This window comes from Protopterus annectens, chromosome 16.part0 (genome assembly GCF_019279795.1).
Source record: "Protopterus annectens isolate FY-2018-M chromosome 16.part0, PAN1.0, whole genome shotgun sequence".
NCBI classification, from domain to species: domain Eukaryota; kingdom Metazoa; phylum Chordata; order Ceratodontiformes; family Protopteridae; genus Protopterus; species Protopterus annectens.
Genome location: NC_056750.1, coordinates 693,012,032 through 693,032,424, shown reverse-complemented (window position 1 = coordinate 693,032,424; position 20,393 = coordinate 693,012,032). Strand labels below are relative to the sequence as shown.

At 35.0% G+C, this 20,393-nt stretch overlaps 1 protein-coding gene across 1 annotated transcript; it reads left to right on the top strand.

Annotated features, from left to right (window-relative positions):
- The first annotated feature begins 3,360 nt into the window (after positions 1-3,360).
- LOC122790435 (interleukin-17A-like) lies at positions 3,361-7,434 on the top strand. The gene is made up of 2 exons (XM_044057969.1): positions 3,361-3,649; positions 6,956-7,434. The coding sequence occupies exons 1-2, from the start codon at positions 3,396-3,398 to the stop codon at positions 7,203-7,205; spliced, it is 504 nt and encodes a 167-aa protein (XP_043913904.1). The 5' UTR covers positions 3,361-3,395; the 3' UTR covers positions 7,206-7,434.
- Positions 7,435-20,393: the final 12,959 nt, after the last annotated feature.

Genomic DNA, 20,393 nt, shown 5'->3' with positions numbered 1-20,393 from the left:
AACCAACTCTAAAATCATGGTATTCTGCACAATATTAAGAAATAATCTAGCCTATACATCAGAATACCCTCCCATTTCCCTTTGTCAGAGTTCCACATTTGACAAACTACAGATTTCGTCTGCTGACCTCAGCATAACGGCATTCATCTGACTACACCTTGTAAAATCAGTTCATTGATGAAGTCCATGTTTCTCTTAGCCTTACTTTATGCTGCATAACAGAGCAATTAAAAACTCAGAGAACCATCATGGCTTCCTTATTTCCTCTCTAGATTTAACTTTAGCATCATAGTAACTAGATTGTTTTCGATACATAATCAGTTAAAATACAACATCCAGTTCTCTGTAACATATTTAGTATACATCGGGTTCACCTTGTTAAAGTCAAATGCAAACTGAATCATCAAAATGAAAAGGTCAAGCAATAGCATGGTCAGCATTTACGGATACTCAGGGTGTGTCAAAGTTGAGAGTCAGAGGTGCACCCTCCCCTATGTGAGAAGTGGTTGCAAGAAGACTGCCTACTGCAAAAAATGCATTTTTCACTTAAGATTAGATCAGTATTAAAATGCTGTCAATCATCTCAAGTGTGCATCTTTGACTTCAGTTATGAGATCTGGATGCATACGCATGGATAGAGACTTAGAATCTGATATGTACATATTAGCAATAACTTGAGAAAAAAATATTGTACATTTAAAGAGGAAAAGCAACCAGTGCATTTAACAATAGTGATGGCATCATGACTCTTACAGCAGGCCTAACTACCAGGTATGATAGCTGGAAGATTAATATTAGAGTTCTGATAACATTACCTGCAAGGAGATAATCAGATTCCAGCATTCTAATCAAAAATGCCTGCAATAGTTTTAAACAGGGCTCTGAAATTCACTGCATATCAAACAAAGAGCCCATCTAATTAATCATATAAATAGCTAAACCTAACCAAAAATACTGCTGAAACAAGGCACGATAGAATACCAATCTAAAATAAATAGTTATAAAATATTAAATAAACAGCAGCCTACTATATAGGACTTTCAAATATAATTATGTATTTGTCATTCAGTGGTACAGATTATAGACCTTTCATTAAGGCACAGTTCAACACAGTGATATAATGCCTTTGCTGTTCCTGGACAATTATATACACATTCACACACTTGCATACGTATTTAACATTAATGAGCTTTGGATACATGCACATGGACTGTGTAGATGCTATATATATATATATATATATATATATATATATATATATATATATATATATATATATAAATAATTAAACCGCAGAATAGAAGAATAAGTAATTTCTTATAACTTTCTGAAGAAGCTCTTTCATCTAATAAGAGCGAAAGCTTAAAAGTTCTGTTTAGTGTCTGCGAGTTTTATTTCTGATTTTTCATTTATTTTGTTCTAGAAGTATTTATTATATATATATATATATATATATATATATATATATATATATATATATATATATACACACACACACACATATATATATATATGGGCAATAACTACTGAAAAGAAACACTAGCAGAATAATGTGGAAAACCTTTTTACTGTATAATTTATGAACATCAAGACCCTCAGAGCACAATCAACTCACATGACAGTAGGAAAATGTTTTTAGAGATTACACAACAGCAGCTGTTCTAGAAAGCAGGCAATGTTCAGATTCCAAGGCTCTTTATGACAAAGTCACTTACTAGAATCCTAAACAGGGGGCAAAGGTTAACTGGGCGCCATGCAGAGAGGGAAAAATTTTATTAAAAAAAGTGTTCAAAAGCTAATGAAAGAAAAATACTTTTGTAAACTAGAATGCCAATCAAATGCATAGATAACTGGAAATATTGCATAAGCAGTAGCTTACAACACGGGACTTAAATTCAAATAAAATCATTTATTTGGCACCCAGTGACACTGACTGCAGTACTTCAGCATAATGTTGCAATGCTCCTCCTGTAGTTGGATAATTATGCAGAAGGGGATACACAGTCACTACATACATGCAAATACAGGTTCATAGATAGATAGATATACTTGCATCCAATTCTCTCTCTCACAAACACACACCCAACATCACCTTCACTCACTTTGTATATCACAGAATGAGACTTGTTCACAGTGCAGTGCTGCTGACGATCTCATTTCAGAAATATTTAATTTTGCATATTTTTGGAATTACTAATGGCTATGGTCCTGTGGAAACAGCCTCCTACTCATGACAGCCTCAGAGCTGTGTGTGGAGAATAGTGTATATTCCTTCCCTGTTGCCTTAAACAATAACATTTTGTCACAATCTGGTCTCTCGCAAGTTCAAAGGATTTCCTATTCTCGATTTGCTGCTTTGTGTACTGATGCAATCATTATGCAAATTGGTGTAGGCTTTTCCACTTCCCTACACCCACAGTGGGTTTCCCACCTTCATTACAAATGTAATTATTATGGAAATATGGTAATGCAGCTGAGTAAGTTGCCTCTTTTTAGGTTACACAGGGAAGCCTTTAAAAGATAGTGTCTGAGATGAAAGTGGCAGAATTTATGGAACACAGTAAAGGAAGCAAATATATAGTTTGCTACTGCTATTGCTAATACGACAAAGAAGAAGGCAGAGAGGGGGACGTAAACAGCTCGAAATGAAGCCCAGTTCAGTAAGTGCATAGAAGACAAGCTGGTTCAACTTTATTACAAGATAGGGTTTCACTCAGAGGACTTAAAAACCTGAAAGAGCTGTGGTCTTCTTCATAGCCTATCTGAAAGTGCTTTAGCATGAAACTGGATGTATATAGTTGTGTAAGATACACTTCATCACTTGCTCATCTGTTTTATAGGTGAAGCAATTCCTGTGACAAAAGCAGGAAAGTAAGCTTCTTACAGTACTGTCCTGTTCAATCAGCAAAGGGCACCTGGACAAGAGTCTGTGCTCACTTAGAGAAATGCATTCCTCCTAAGTTAGTCTGCTGTGTGCAAGCCTAACATGGGCTCAGATGACTGTAGGTTTTTATTTTGTTTTAAATTAATCCATAGAACGAAAGTCCTTATCGTGTAGATTATCATAGGTACAGCTACAGAGTTTGGGACTTCAGCAACTTCATTCTGCACAAGGAGAACCCATATACGTTTCCCACAGGGACATCTTTTGAAAGACTTCCAAGGGCTGGAAAAGCCATGATGCCCCACCTCCACCTCTTTAGACGCAGATAAATATTCTGTCACCCTATCAACTGTTGCTATTCTGACAGCATGAAGTTTCAGTTGGTTAAAGTTATTTTTTATGGAGATAAGCTCCTCTCCTGTTGTCTTGTTTTTATTTTGTTACTTTTGTTTAATTATAGTAATTTCTACACTGACTCCACCCACTTAATGTGCTTCTCTTCCCCTTCCAGATGATTCTAGCAATGCTTCTCAGTTTCTGTGGCCTGTCCCTGTGTGACAGGCAAAAGAGAAGATTGAAAAGAGACGAAGGACATATTTACACATGTTCAGCTCATATAAGCAGCAACTTCTTGAAGAATCATAATGTATCTGGCAGTATCGATAAGGTAGAAAAAGATCACAATGAATCACTCGACAATAACTGTACTGGACCACATAATGCTTCTCATTTACATGAGCGTTCATTATCTCCATGGACTTACCAGTAAGTGTAATTTCCTGTTGGTTTTGCTTTATTTGTAGAAGAAATCTATGATCATTAATTTCCTTATGTAGTTATATTTATTTGTTAGATTGTTAACTCGTTGAGTGAACTTATCCTTCCAGGACATTTTTCAACCATGACTCAGGAGAATGCAAAATTAAATGTAACACACACACACACAATCTGAAGCAGCTAATTAACCAAGATGTTTTCTTTTTTACTCTGGGGTGTCAGTATGTATATCTTTCTATATGTACACCACACTGCATTACCCTAAAGACATTTATAAAGTAGTGCAGATTTCTGCAACAGTGTAATGTTCTAAAACACCATTCACTATAATCCAATTCCTATTTTTTCCTTATTTGGAAACAATGACTATGTGTCGTATCTTAATTGTTTTACTTTCAAGTCAGACCATTACAACCTTTTAGAAATAAAAAGCAGCTCAGCTGTAAAGTAACTGTGGCATCATCGAATTTCCTAATAGTTGTTCAAGGCAAAAAGCAAAAAATCTCATTCTACCTTTGCTGTCTAGCTTCAAAAGATATTTCAATGCACAAACACAATTGATACCTAGAAATGGTCGTAGATGCTTGCCTGCTCTTTCCATGCAAAGCAGAAATTTAGCTACAACAATACCTGATCCAGAACCTTAGTTTCAAAACTTTTTAAAATGTCAAGAACCATTAGCTATAACTTACTGTTTTCAGGGATAAACTGAAACTTTAGCTGACTAGTTCATGGTCATGTGCATTTAGCTGGAAGTTGTGTGAATCAGTCCCAAACTGAACTCTGATAAAGTACTGGAAATGTTCAAAGTCTTTCTTCTTAAGCTGTACTGCTAAATAAATATAAACAGAGGAACTAAGCAGCCATTAAATTCACACATTATAAATTGTATAGTGCTGATGATTGCGAAATCTCTGCTTAGCAATCTAGAACTGCAGTTGAGAGCGAGCAGGTAGGACAGTGTATACCGATAATGCTGCTTGTTCATGTGTATTTAAATATATTTAGACATATGGGCACTCAGTGACGTGTTAGACTGCGTTTAATAAGAGACCAACACAAAACTGACATTTTAAACCATTTATATAGCTTCATGGTAACAGTTGCAAACATGGCTATAATCTGACCTCTAGTGGTGTTAGAATACAGTTTAAATGAAAAATGTCAGTGCTTAACCCTTATTTTAAAGCTAGTTTCAAAAGCACTAACATTTTAGCTGCAGAACTAAGTACGAAACAAAAGCACTTATATACAAGCTTTATCAGGGGACAATGTGAAACATCGTATCCTTTTTAAATTCTTTCCATAATCAGTAATTCAATAAACTGTGTTCACTTGTGTTTTCTATTTAATTCAGAGAATGCTTTATAAAATAAGTAGCACAATTTCATATTTAAATCTGTAGTATACTTGCATTAGTATTAAATGAGTACTCTGTGTGTGTGTGTGTGTGTGTGTAAGACAGAGAAAGAGGATTTACTTATTTTTTTTCACATGGCTAAGTTTCCTTAGCATGTTGTTGTGTCTTGGCTTTTAGGGGTCGCCACAGTGGAACTCCAGGTCCGCTAATGATTGGTAGTTGATTTTTGCGTGCCGAGTTACCAGCCCTGACGCACAACCTTCAATGAAGGTACGCCCATTCACGCATGTCTCCACGCAGAAGACGCTCTAGCTGAGAATTGAACCGGACAGTGTCTTAATGTGAGGCGAAAATGCTACCGCAGCACCACCACCGCGGGTTCATAGCATACCTTATGAAAGCAAAAAATGGGATGCAAGTAAGTCATCAACCAATAAAATGGCATTCCATATTGCACAGATTAATAAAAACCTTAACTTTTTTTTTTTTAAAGAAAACTTCCAAAACAATGTTGGCAAAAGAAAGGGCAATTCCCTTTCAGCTCAGTTACATTTCCTGAATGCTTGAAAAATTCCATTAAATCTAATGCTTCTGAAAGGTTCTAAACTCCCTCTCCCAATTCCTCTTCCCGTTTGTAGCACCAGACAGGGTAAAATTAGTACTGCACTACATTCATTGGCTGTTGGTATATAGTATATATTTTTGTTTTTAAGAGATTTTTATTCTGCTGTTGCTGGAGTGGTAGGAAACAAATTAGAACTGCCCATTCAAAAGCAATGTTATTCTCTGTTCTCCATCACTGTATTATAGTCATAGATCAGGCAGGCTAATGAACTAAACTAAGCATGCCTTAACTGCGATGTACTGCTTGAGAAGGTAACTTATCTGTCTGATGAAAGAACAGCTTCTTTTGCTCTATACTTCCCAATGAAATTAGACTCGTGACTGCTAGTACAGATTGTGTATGTGTCAGAGGGTAGGATAATGCTGTTTGAAATAAATCTTAGGCTTTTGCGCTATCTAAAGAGCCATTCAGGAAGATGAATTTTTTGAGAGTTATGAGGTGGTACATTATTTACATTTAACAGCATAACCCATGGACTGAGATGATGTTCTGAGAAAGAGGTGATGTCAGCAAATAATGGTTTCATTTCTTCAGATTCTTAGATGCATATGGCATCAAGCAAACCACTTGATCTTGCACAAGAATTTAACATGCACTGTTTAGATGTCCTTTGCTCAGTGTTATCCCATGGAATATTTTCCTGAATGGTGTAAGGGCCAGTAGGCCTCTGAGCTTCTGTTTCACTTGCTAAATGGTTGCATGTCCACCGATAGCTCAGATAACTCTGATAAGTAAAGAAATTTAGTAAATTATGTACTTCCTTACAAGAGTCCACTCCATTTGAGCTCTACTTAGTGATATAACAACTAAGATGCTAAGGCCTAGGCCACCTGTTTTGCAGGTCCTGACATTTACCATTTTGTCTTCCTGGCCTGCTGATGGGGAGTGATGCAGTCATGTGTATGCACAAAGGAAAGGCTATAGTACATGTTCTCCATACTTCCACTAACTGATATATATATATATATATATACTTGTTTCTAATGGAAATGCAGCTATTGCAAACAATAATGCTTGCTTACACGATGAACCAAGCCAATTTCATTGTAAATAACCAGATGACCCCACCTGCCAGGTATGCAAGACTCTTTACCAGAGGACTGTCCCTATGTGATATAGAAGCCCAAGCATATATGCAACAGTTATATCACATATGGGTAAACAAAGGCAGGGTCTCATTTAAATGAGAAATAAGCTAATATGGAATGCTACAAATTAAGTCTATGATGCATTCAACTGTTTTGATTTAGGTTAGTTTTTACAGAATTATTATAATAAAACTTTACTGTCATTTCTTATTTTCTTTCAGCAAACATGAAGACCACGACAGAATCCCCAGTGTTATTGACATTGCCCTCTGCAGTTGCAAGAGTTGCTTAACTAAAAATCCTTTAAGGGGTCATGTGAAATCACTACCAATCAAAATAAAGATGCCAGTGTTCTACAGGACAGACGATGGCAGCGGTTCCTACTGCCATGTGAACACAACCATTAATGTCTCTGTAGGCTGCACCTGTGCCTTTCCAAACAAACAAAGCCATTCTCGGGGGAATGTTTAAATACTTATATTTGTCATGCATTATCCTTTTCTTCAGTTCATCAACATGTATAACAAAAATGGTCAGCGATTAACATGGCACCACAAAACTGTTCTTTATTCCTGTTTATAGCTTATTTGAGCTATAATTATCTGTACAACATCAATGTGGTTAAAAATGAAAACAAAAGCTTTTTTCTTTACCTGTATCAGAGAATTACACAATTTGTAATATTCAACTTTGCACTGAACCCCCTTCTCCAGAAGAATGCATTATCTTACAGTGACATATGCTATTTGTGTCTCACTAAAAATGAACAGTATGGAATAAAAGCAAACGTTTTTATACTTAGTTTCATTTCAGATGCAGGTGATATACTAGGATGACCTTGCAAAGTCTGGATTTTACATGCCCCACCTAGCTTTTCTATTTTACAACTATATGTGAATTAAATTTCAGTTTAGTTGTAAATATTTAAGTTCCATGTGAATGTCTACATTATAAAATAGTAAAGTAGCAGTCTCAGCTGTGTTGTCAATGTGCAAAGATTTTAGAACAATGCAAACAGAATTTATGTAAAATATGGTAATTCCAAAATCTTGTGATGTGCTTCTGTAATAATGCATAGTTCATTATAGGGCCATAACTGGACTGCAACTTGAAAAACAAAATGCCATGCTGGAAATGAAATGCTTTACTTCTGTAAAAAGAGATTTTTGCACATAATATTGAATGCACTGTCAAATAACTGTTGCACTACGTTTATTTTCATACTTCAGTCCTGCAGACTTTTGTACCTCTTCCCAAAGAGAATGCAATTCATGATGCTTCTAGTGTATCTAAACTAATGTATATGAAGTTGCTGCAGGATGCAAGTACTTGACACAACTGAGGAAAAATGTTTAATGAAAGTTGCATTTATTAATGAAATAAGGATCTGTCAGTACAGGCTGAGAATAAAACAAAGGATGTTTCCCAAGAAATATCAATATTTTCACACAATGCACAAAACTGAGCTGCTTACATTCATTATTTTGTTTCTGACCAATAATGCTTCCATGCATACCTCATTCTTTTCAGCAGGTGACACAACAAGCGCACAGAGTTCCTTGCGGATTGTTGTGTTTCGATGAAATACAGAAGAGACACTAATGAAAGATCCTTCATAGCCTAAATGTTATTTTGGAATTTTCCATTAGAATTTTTGAACAAATTAACATATAAAATGTTAATTTAGAATGGAAGTATACATAATACAAAAGAGGGCATATTTTATAACATTGCCCTTCTGCATCTTGAATTCTCAGGACGGTATACTTCATTTATACATTTATAAATGTTAATGATACATATATTACATATGTATGTGGGATACAAAACAGAAGAGATCACCTCATTTTCTGTAGGGTCCCAAGATTGTCTTCAATGAAGACAGAAAAATAAGTACTTGGTGTTTAAGCCAGGTTATGGGGACAGTAATCACTTGTGGAAAAATATATTCAGGGTAAAAATAGAGGCAGCAGGAGAAATGGGCAGATTTTTAAACCTCTGACAATTTGAGTCAATTGTAAAGCTGGCTAAAAAAATACAAAAATACCGATCTAATTCAGATGAATTACCAATATCTTTATTTTGCATCCCCCCCTCATAAAAAAATGTAGATTCCCTTGAGGTGGTGGTTTAATCTGATTTAATATTTTATTTTCACTAGAATAAAACCCTTAATGATTCTGAGTTGTACACATTTAATTTCTTTAATGTACATTGGACTTTGGATCTTTCTGGAACAGCTCCTTAAAATTATATGAATCATGTTAAATGTAGTGGGTTGTTGATGGAACAAATCTAAAATGTTTAGATAGCTACATCATATAAGCAAAGTCAACAGTAAGATTTGCCTAACAGTCACAAAATTTCATAGTCAAATAGAATATGAACAACTCAGAAGCAGTTTACTTAGTTATTTTTAATATAATTTCAAATGAAAGAAGCAAACAAAAAACATAGAATAAATACAAGTGCCTATGTTTTTGGTTTCTAACATGGCACTTTCAAACTATTTGTTTTAGCACATTTCTTATTAACAAATAGTTTTTAATATGCTACCCAAAGATCTGCACATTTGCTGACTTCCTCCCTGGCAATACAACAGTCTGCTTCTAGAGGTTCCAACTACAGCTACTTCCACAGTTTTGAACCCATGCTTGTTGAACATCAGCTCTCATTATGCTATATGCTAGATATAGATCTTGGAAACTATTTGTTTAAACAAATTATTGTACTTAGAGCTACTTGTTTTAAAGTATTCTTGCACTGCACAATGAAGTCAATGATGTATCTGTTTTGTTCTTACAAGACTTATTGCAGGTAGTGAAACTGAAGCAAATAATTATTTATACTGAGCTGTACTGATTATACTAATATGATTTATGTATCAGCTTTTTAAAATGTACCTAATAAGTTAAACTTTAACATGACATAAGTTTGTTTTATTAGTTAAAGTCTAGGGTATTAAGATATTAAGTAAGAATTATCACATTTGTATTTATTTTGTAACTGGTCATGTACATTGGTACAGTAAACGGTGTTTTTATTATGCAAAGATGAATTTGTGGTTACTATATATATATATATATATATATATATATATATATATATATATATATATATATATATATATATATACATATATGCACACACAGATATATATATATATATATATATATATATATATATATATAGAATGCAAAATACTATGTATTCATTAATATTGTAAAAGTGTTTCAATAAAATCAAATAAAACATTTAATTAAAATAAGAGGCAGACTTATCTGTTTGTTGTACATAAATTATTCAGAAAGTTAATTGTTGACTTTATTTCTTCCATGTTAGTGGGAAAGCATTTATCAGAAATACTCATGCAGAACAGTTTGCAGTATGTGAATTAAAGGAAAAACGGCAATGTAATACAAAATCCAACTGAAAAGTCACAGCTTGTTTTTTGCCTGGTAGGACTGCTTGTACCTAACAAAGGAGGGTTTTAAACATGAGGTCAGAGAGAAGGGACACCACATTTGGAAGGACTGCAATGCTGCTATATCAGTAAAGAAATACATCTGGGTTGCATGTCACAATGGTATGGCGCCCTTAATGTGACTCAAGTGAACAGGGGTAGATTAGTAATCCAAGCACTAGACAAGACAGGGACAGATGGGGGAAAAGGAATGAAGGTGCATGGCCCACTCACCTATTCCAGGTAGTGAGGAGTATAGCAGTGAATAAGGAAGAGTCGTTTCACTGGAGGGGATACAAGCAAAACATCCTATGCCTGAGTGGACATGGTGCAGCTGTGGGCAACAGCCCTTGCAGATGACAGGTACAACCAGCACAAGCTGCCATACAGATACAAATATTTGGGATATCATGTAGGTGAACTCGAGTTTTCTGAGGTAAATAAAAGTATTCAGGCTTGAAGAGGTTCATACAACTGGCCACTTTACAGAAAAACAACTCTGAGCATCTCTGTGAGAAGCCAGTTCTGACTAATCAAGCATTTCTGAATCCTGTCATTCATACATGACTTAACATTCCTATGCAAATAATGCAAATGTCTCTAATGCCAGCAACCAAGGAAAAGATTTTGGCCAGTGGATCATTTTCTACAAAGATCTTGGTCATGAGCAAAGGTTGCTGCTGGACCATTAGTTTATTTCTTAGATTTTTGGATCTATTCTCCAAGTTCTCTATTTTTCCAGATATAAATAATTTTGTCTAAGAAAACTCCATATGATTTTTACTTTCGGTCATTCTTCCATCTAAATCATTCATTGCTTCTTCAGTACTCGAGATATGCAGAAACCTACTGTTTAAAAACTTGGCTCAGCACTTCTTGTTTCTTACATTCATCTGTTATACTGCTGATTATCCATCTTCACTGAAAGTTCATTAATGCTGCTGAGAATAGCCTGCATTTCTTTTTTCATTGTAGAATCCTGTACATGACATTTAGAGTGGCTCATTCTTAAGACAAATCTTTAGTTTTTCTCTGACAAAAGATTGTGCAGAATACTTCAGATTTGATTTTTCTTGAGGAAACTTTTAAAAGCTATTTAATTATACATCCACCTTATTTTGGAGAGTTCTTTGATTTTTGATAAAAAATTCCTGTCAAAATTATTAAAAAGAAGCAGAGAAAAAGATCAGTGCTGTTAACTGCCTCATTTCTTAGATTTAGATTTTTAACTTCACAGTGAATGTCATCGTGTTCTGTCCATAAAGAGGGACACAGAACAACTCTCTGCCATACCTCGCAACTGTACAGATCTTTGCGGAAAGCCCAGATTTTTCGCATATTTTTGATTTGTTTCTCATAAAGAGGCATTTTTTGACAAATCACTGGGATAAACTAAGGTTTAAAGTCATTAAATGACATGCATTTGAATTTCAGACTTTACAGCCTTCAGAAAATGCATGTTAACACAAATCATGATATCCCAGCAAGTTAATAAGAGCAATATTGAAAATATGTCCCTATTTTCGGGCCTTTGTCCCCATTATTTCAGACTTTGTCCAGATTTCTTGACCCCAAGAAGTTGAACGGTATGCTTTGCACAATTTCACCAATTTGTTGGGGAAATGGGTTAAATTCCAATCGTATATTTTAATACATTACAGTCTCAACTCATACTGCTTTGCTTCACACAAATTCCATTTCCTGTAAACTATTAATGACATGCATATATATTAGTGGCATACTTATAGTATTATAAACAGTAAGATATTTAAAGAAATCACTAAGAGCGATGTGTGCGTCTACAGATAGATGTGTATGTATATATAAACACAAACCATGGGATTGAATAACGCCTTCACTAAATTTACATCAAGTGTACACGGTTCTGAGTTAACACAGACATGACACATACTTTCATCCTAATTCCCACTGATATTCTTGCAGCTTTAAATGACAGGGATTCATAAAGGTTACCACATAGTGCGGACTACATGTATACAGAGTAATATTTGAGTGACTAGAAAGCACAAACAAATCTGATAACAATATTCTTGAATACATATAGTGCACATTTAGTACAGGTTTTATTGAATCTGACCCCAAGACTTGCAGTACCTCTAAGGAACAGAATCCTTTATTCTTTGTTAAAGAGATGGTTCCAACCTCACAGCAGTTCAATACAACTTTAAACCCTGGACTACTGTGAGACTAGAGATCATGAATTTTTAAGTTACTACTTTGAAAAATCACAAGAATCATCATTAATATTTTTATTTCATGTGACAGAAGATAAAAATAGCAATTTAATATGAAGGCTTATAAACAATCCCAATGCAGAGAAACACACCAACAGAGGCAGGAATCAGCGTACTAAAGATAAATGTATAAAATCCAGTCACCATAAACGCTGTTCCTACGGCAATGAAACGTAATCACTGTATTAGTCACTGAATGTTCAAACCATAAACCACTCCGATAGTACTAAAAACTTAGAAATCTTTAATATTGAGGTAAAAGTGAGCGCTTTCGCCAACAGGCTTCTTCAGACTTTGACAAAAAGTAAAAAGACAAAATCTTTATAAAAGTTATCATGCTTCCTGATTGGTTACAGACTTAAAAAATTCGCGCTTTACATTTTAAAGAAATATACCCATAACTAATCATAAAAAACCACCTTAATGTCTCTGTCATGAGAAATCAATATTAAACTGTGCAAAACAGGACTGCTAAACTGATACGAGATATTCCTGCATATCAAGAATAACGATCTAAAATTCGTACAGTCTTAAAATTGTTTAAATGCAGAAAAATATATAGCTAGTTATGCAATTCCTTCTAACAATCTATACATAGGTAACCTTAAGCTGGTAAATGTCCTAAGAAAATGCATAATTGATGTAATAATGCATAATGTTGCAGCATAGCTAAATCATAACAAACCGTCTTAAAGGTACATTCATGTAACTTGACCCCATAAAAATCATATATTATTAAAAAATTATAAAAAACAATGTATAGTGATGGCTGCGAAGACAATAAGTACATGGCCTACAGTCTAAAGGGTCACAACCATTTAATATATCTTAGGGCATTTACGATAACAATTCAACATTGTATCAATCAGTATGTATGGTGCCCTAGTACTCTATATGATTCATCTAACAGACATTGCCTGCTCTATACCTCAAGATGTCATTAATACAGAGCGAAAATGACTGCATTGTAAAAAATAATAACTAATCATGAATAAAAACTCAAGACATAGTAGCGACATGGGAAACTGCAGAGCAGGTCATTCACTCTGACAGTCACACCTGAGGGAGATAATCAAATATATTTATGAAAATTAAAATCACTTATATCTACGTAATCTCCTATTTTTAAGGAACGGTCTTATCTGGACTTTATCGTTAAGGCCAGGTAGTTCATCTGCACGCCATCTAATAATCCATCTCGTTTCACACTCGAGAGTTCGGTTGACAAGATCACCTCCTCTGAAACCAGGTGTAATTGTTTGGATAACAAAAAAACTAAAAGTGTGTCCAGAACCTGCCAATTTATAATGTTTAGACAAAGCATTTAGGTCTGAACCTATCCTAATCTGATAACAGTGTTCCCGTATACGTTCTTTTAATGTGCGATTCGTCTTCCCAATATAATAAGCAGGACAGGCACCACAAACTGCAACATAGACAATATTTCTGCTTTCACAATTTGTATTGGTATTAAAATAATAACTACGACCAGTAATGGGATGCTTAAACAAAGAAGCCATGTTAATGAAAGGGCATTGATTACACTTTCTGCATGGCTTAGTGTTAACATCCATGTCCTTTTCTTGTGCATTATTGGTGACATATCTTGGTCTGCATAAAATGCTCCTCAAATTCGGATGATTCTTATAAGTGATACTTGGTTTAAGACCTAAAATATTGCCTATATCTCTATCAGAAAGCAAAATGTCCCAATGTTTCTGCATGATCCCTTTTACTTTCCAGCTAACCTGACTAAAGGTTAGAGTGGCCCTTGTTTCCTGTAGAGAAGGTATAACTGCATTTGAAGCTTCCGTTTGGTCCATAAAATATGGTCTAGCTCTGTCCAGTCTCATTGATTCTACTGTGCTGATAGTGTCATTTATATCTTTTTCACAGTATCCCCTCTCTATGAATCTATGTTTAAGATCTTGTACTCCTAATTCAAAACATCGTTCATCTGGATTAAGTCTGGACACTCTCATGAATTGTCCTTTTAGAACATTTTTGAAAACATAATGAGGGTGCATACTTTGTCTATGTAAAAGGCTGTTCCTATGACAGCCTTTTCTATGTATAGATGTGTTCAACATACCATTGGGAAGTCTGTTAATCTCTACATCTAAAAAAGATATATTAGACCGGGAAAAACTCAAAGTGAATTTCAAGAAGTGTGTGCTTGTATCTAAATACGATACAAAATTCTTAAGGGAAAATTCATCTCCCAGCCACACAAAAAAGACGTCGTCTACAAAACGACAGTACATAGCTACCTGTTCCCTGAAATAGGCACTCTGATATACATGAACATCTTCCCATCTAGCCATAACCAGGTTGGCGTAGCTATTGGCACAGGATGTGCCCATAGCTACGCCATCCTTCTGGAGATATAAATCTTCTCCAAAAGCAAACACATTGGTGGTTAGGACAGTTTCTAAGAGTAAAGCAATTAAGTCAACTTTCTTGGTGGAAAATTCTGAATGGTCATTTAAATATTCTGTAATAAATCTAATTCCTGTATCATTAGGGATCATAGTAAATAAACTAGTGACGTCCAATGTCACAAGAAAAAACTGTTGATCATCTCTAAGTTGTTTTGTATGGGTGTATAAATCTATCAGAAATTGCTTACTGTCTTTCAATATTCTTTTATTCTCATCAACTAAAGGTCTCAGTAAACTTTCAATGTAAATGGATAAGGGTTCCGTGACCCAACCTTGCCCGGCCACAATGGGTCTCATGGGTGGATTTCTACTGTTTTTGTGAATCTTAGGGAGGCCTTGAATTATTGGAATAATAGGGTTATTGACTTTGAAAAAATTGTAAAGTTCTAGAGTAATGTTGGAGGACATAATGAGGTCATCTAAGGTATAATAAACACTGAAAACTTTATCAACTAAAGTCTCATGATCAATTTTCAGATATGACGTATCATCGTTCAACATAACATTCATCTTATTATTGTAATCTGTAGTGTCCATTATAACAATAGGACCGCCTTTGTCGGCTGGTCTAATAACAATAGAGAGGTCTCTCTTTAAAGTATTTAGGGCTGCTCTCTCAAGATGGTTTAAATTATGACCATGTCTTGATCTACTCTCATTGTCAAAACATTTATATATATCATTTTCTACAACCCTACCAAATACTTCAATGCTAGGATTTAATTGTGGTATAAAAGTGCTATTAGCACGAAACCTCATATGATTTGTATTCTCTTGATGTTGACCATAGTCCAGCTTCAATTGTAAATTCCTGGTAAATAATTTGGTGTCAATAATTGTGTCTACCAGGTCGCTCTTTTTAGTAGGAATAAAGTTAAGTCCTCTATTCAGAACTCGTACTTCATATTCAGTCAACACTCTATTAGACAAGTTAAAAACTAATGATTTGTCCTCTCCCACATCTTTTTTATCGTAGGTCCCTGTTGTTCTTCTGTTGAACCTTTCCTCTTCTGCCTCCCCCTGCTGGTAGACCGTTTTGTGCCCAAAAAATGATCCTGTGCTATGGGAAGTGGGGCGGGTACCTTATCCGTAGTTTGGAACCTATTATAGACCTTGGGTCTAACTGCCATGTCTCCAAAAGATGTTTTATTCAAATTCTCAGTGGTGGTATTGTCACTAACATCCACTGCTATAGGGGTTGTATCATTTACCTCATCACTACCTATGTGAACTCCATCTACCCCAGTGGTATCACTATTGGTAGTGTCGGTAGACTGTGTGTTGGCACTAGTACCTGATACTTGTTCGTCACCATGTACAACTTCTGCTATAGTAGCATTAGTCTGTGCAACTCTAACATTCCTCTTTTCACTCCTGTTACCATTAGTGGATACATTTTCGTTGGCCAAGGTATTACATGGTTTATCATGTGCATATTTTCTTCCAGTTACATTCATAAACCTTTGTGAACTGTTAGAACCCTCAAATGGTTGTGTCTGTATATTTCTATCTCTAGGCCAAGTGAAAACAAAGTTGTTATTGAAATCTCGTGTATCACGAGTAATCTTATTTCTTTTTTGATCCATTAACCGTTTCTCTAATAACATGACATCTTCTATAACTCTTTCTAAACGTGAAACGTAAGCATAGTCTACATATTTCATCATAAAATCATTGAATAACTTATTAACTAAAAGTCTTAATCTATCTTCTTCCGGTGAGTGATAGTCAATCATAAGCTTCATGTAATTGAAGCTTAACTCAAGATTAAGCTGTTGCCAGCGATACAGGAGGTCTGGAAACTGATTTCCTGATGCGGGCATTTTCAAAATGCGAAGGCCCCGCGGTATAATTCTTTTAATAAGACAGGCTTCAAAATACTGTCTTTGAACTTGTAGCCGTTTTAATTTAGTAAAAGCAGTCTCTATCTCTTGTAATTCGTTGGTAACATTAAAGTTACTTACTTCATTTTCAGCATTCACAGTTCCTTCAATGTTCGGTACAAAATTCAATAATGAGTTGTCTTCTCCCGTAACACACTCTTTAAAACGTTCAATAAACCTGTGCGGTTTCTCCGTGGCTGGAAGGACGTACGGTAGTTCAATATTCACGTTAGTGACGTTCGCCATGCCTCTTCGGTGTTCCACTGACGATAAAAAGCAAATATAAACAATCCCAATGCAGAGAAACACACCAACAGAGGCAGGAATCAGCGTACTAAAGATAAATGTATAAAATCCAGTCACCATAAACGCTGTTCCTACGGCAATGAAACGTAATCACTGTATTAGTCACTGAATGTTCAAACCATAAACCACTCCGATAGTACTAAAAACTTAGAAATCTTTAATATTGAGGTAAAAGTGAGCGCTTTCGCCAACAGGCTTCTTCAGACTTTGACAAAAAGTAAAAAGACAAAATCTTTATAAAAGTTATCATGCTTCCTGATTGGTTACTGACTTAAAAAATTGCGCTTTACATTTTAAAGAAATATACCCATAACTAATCATAAAAAACCACCTTAATGTCTCTGTCATGAGAAATCAATATTAAACTGTGCAAAACAGGACTGCTAAACTGATACGAGATATTCCTGCATATCAAGAATAACGATCTAAAATTCGTACAGTCTTAAAATTGTTTAAATGCAGAAAAATATATAGCTAGTTATGCAATTCCTTCTAACAATCTATACATAGGTAACCTTAAGCTGGTAAATGTCCTAAGAAAATGCATAATTGATGTAATAATGCATAATGTTGCAGCATAGCTAAATCATAACAAACCGTCTTAAAGGTACATTCATGTAACTTGACCCCATAAAAATCATATATTATTAAAAAATTATAAAAAACAATGTATAGTGATGGCTGCAAAGACAATAAGTACATGGCCTACAGTCTAAAGGGTCACAACCATTTAATATATCTTAGGGCATTTACGATAACAATTCAACATTGTATCAATCAGTATGTATGGTGCCCTAGTACTCTATATGATTCATCTAACAGACATTGCCTGCTCTATACCTCAAGATGTCATTAATACAGAGCGAAAATGACTGCTTTGTAAAAATGATAACAACTAATCATGAATAAAAACTCAGGACATAGTAGCGACATGGGAAACTGCAGAGCAGGTCATTCACTCTGACAGTCACACCTGAGGGAGATAATCAAATATATTTATAAAAATTAAAATCACTTATATCTACGTAATCTCCTATTTTTAAGAAACGGTCTTATCTGGACTTTATCGTTAAGGCCAGGTAATTCATCTGCACGCCATCTAATAATCCATCTCGTAGCTGGACTATGGTCAACATCAAGAGAATACAAATCATATGAGGTTTCGTGCTAATAGCACTTTTATACCACAATTAAATCCTAGCATTGAAGTATTTGGTAGGGTTGTAGAAAATGATATATATAAATGTTTTGACAATGAGAGTAGATCAAGACATGGTCATAATTTAAACCATCTTGAGAGAGCAGCCCTAAATACTTTAAAGAGAGACCTCTCTATTGTTATTAGACCAGCCGACAAAGGCGGTCCTATTGTTATAATGGACACTACAGATTACAATAATAAGATGAATGTTATGTTGAACGATGATACGTCATATCTGAAAATTGATCATGAGACTTTAGTTGATAAAGTTTTCAGTGTTTATTATACCTTAGATGACCTCATTATGTCCTCCAACATTACTCTAGAACTTTACAATTTTTTCAAAGTCAATAACCCTATTATTCCAATAATTCAAGGCCTCCCTAAGATTCACAAAAACAGTAGAAATCCACCTATGAGACCCATTGTGGCCGGGCAAGGTTGGGTCACGGAACCCTTATCCATTTACATTGAAAGTTTACTGAGACCTTTAGTTGATGAGAATAAAAGAATATTGAAAGACAGTAAGCAATTTCTGATAGATTTATACACCCATACAAAACAACTTAGAGATGATCAACAGTTTTTTCTTGTGACATTAGACGTCACTAGTTTATTTACTATGATCCCTAATGATACAGGAATTAGATTTATTACAGAATATTTAAATGACCATTCAGAATTTTCCACCAAGAAAGTTGACTTAATTGCTTTACTCTTAGAAACTGTCCTAACCACCAATGTGTTTGCTTTTGGAGAAGACTTATATCTCCAGAGGGATGGCGTAGCTATGGGCACATCTTGTGCCAATAGCTACGCCAACCTAGTTATGGCTAGATGGGAAGATGTGTACGTATATCAGAGTGTCTACTACAAGGAACAGGTAGCCATGTACTGTCGATTCGTAGACGATGTCTTTTTTGTGTGGCTGGGAGATGAAGTTTCCCTTAAGAATTTTGTATCATATTTAGATACAAGTACACACTTTTTGAAATTTACTTTGAGTTTTTCCCGGTCTAATATATCTTTTTTAGATGTAGAGATTAACAGACTTCCCAATGGTATGTTGAACACATCTATACATAGAAAAGGCTGTCATAGGAACAGCCTTTTACATAGACAAAGTATGCACCCTCATTATGTTTTCAAAAATGTTCTAAAAGGACAATTCATGAGAGTGTCCAGACTTAATCCAGATGAACGATGTTATGAATCAGGAGTACAAGATCTTAAACATAGATTCATAGAGAGGGGATACTGTGAAAAAGATATAAATGACACTATCAGCACAGTAGAATCAATGAGACTGGACAGAGCTAGACCATATTTTATGGACCAAACGGAAGCTTCAAATGCAGTTATACCTTCTCTACAGGAAACAAGGGCCACTCTAACCTTTAGTCAGGTTAGCTGGAAAGTAAAAGGGATCATGCAGAAACATTGGGACATTTTGCTTTCTGATAGAGATATAGGCAATATTTTAGGTCCTAAACCAAGTATCACTTATAAGAATCATCCGAATTTGAGGAGCATTTTATGCAGACCAAGATATGTCACCAATAATGCACAAGAAAAGGACATGGATGTTAACACTAAGCCATGCAGAAAGTGTAATCAATGCCCTTTCATTAACATGGCTTCTTTGTTTAAGCATCCCATTACTGGTCGTAGTTATTATTTTAATACCAATACAAATTGTGAAAGCAGAAATATTGTCTATGTTGCAGTTTGTGGTGCCTGTCCTGCTTATTATATTGGGAAGACGAATCGCACATTAAAAGAACGTATACGTGAACACTGTTATCAGATTAGGATAGGTTCAGACCTAAATGCTTTGTCTAAACATTATAAATTGGCAGGTTCTGGACACACTTTTAGTTTTTTTGTTATCCAAACAATTACACCTGGTTTCAGAGGAGGTGATCTTGTCAACCGAACTCTCGAGTGTGAAACGAGATGGATTATTAGATGGCGTGCAGATGAATTACCTGGCCTTAACGATAAAGTCCAGATAAGACCGTTTCTTAAAAATAGGAGATTACGTAGATATAAGTGATTTTAATTTTTATAAATATATTTGATTATCTCCCTCAGGTGTGACTGTCAGAGT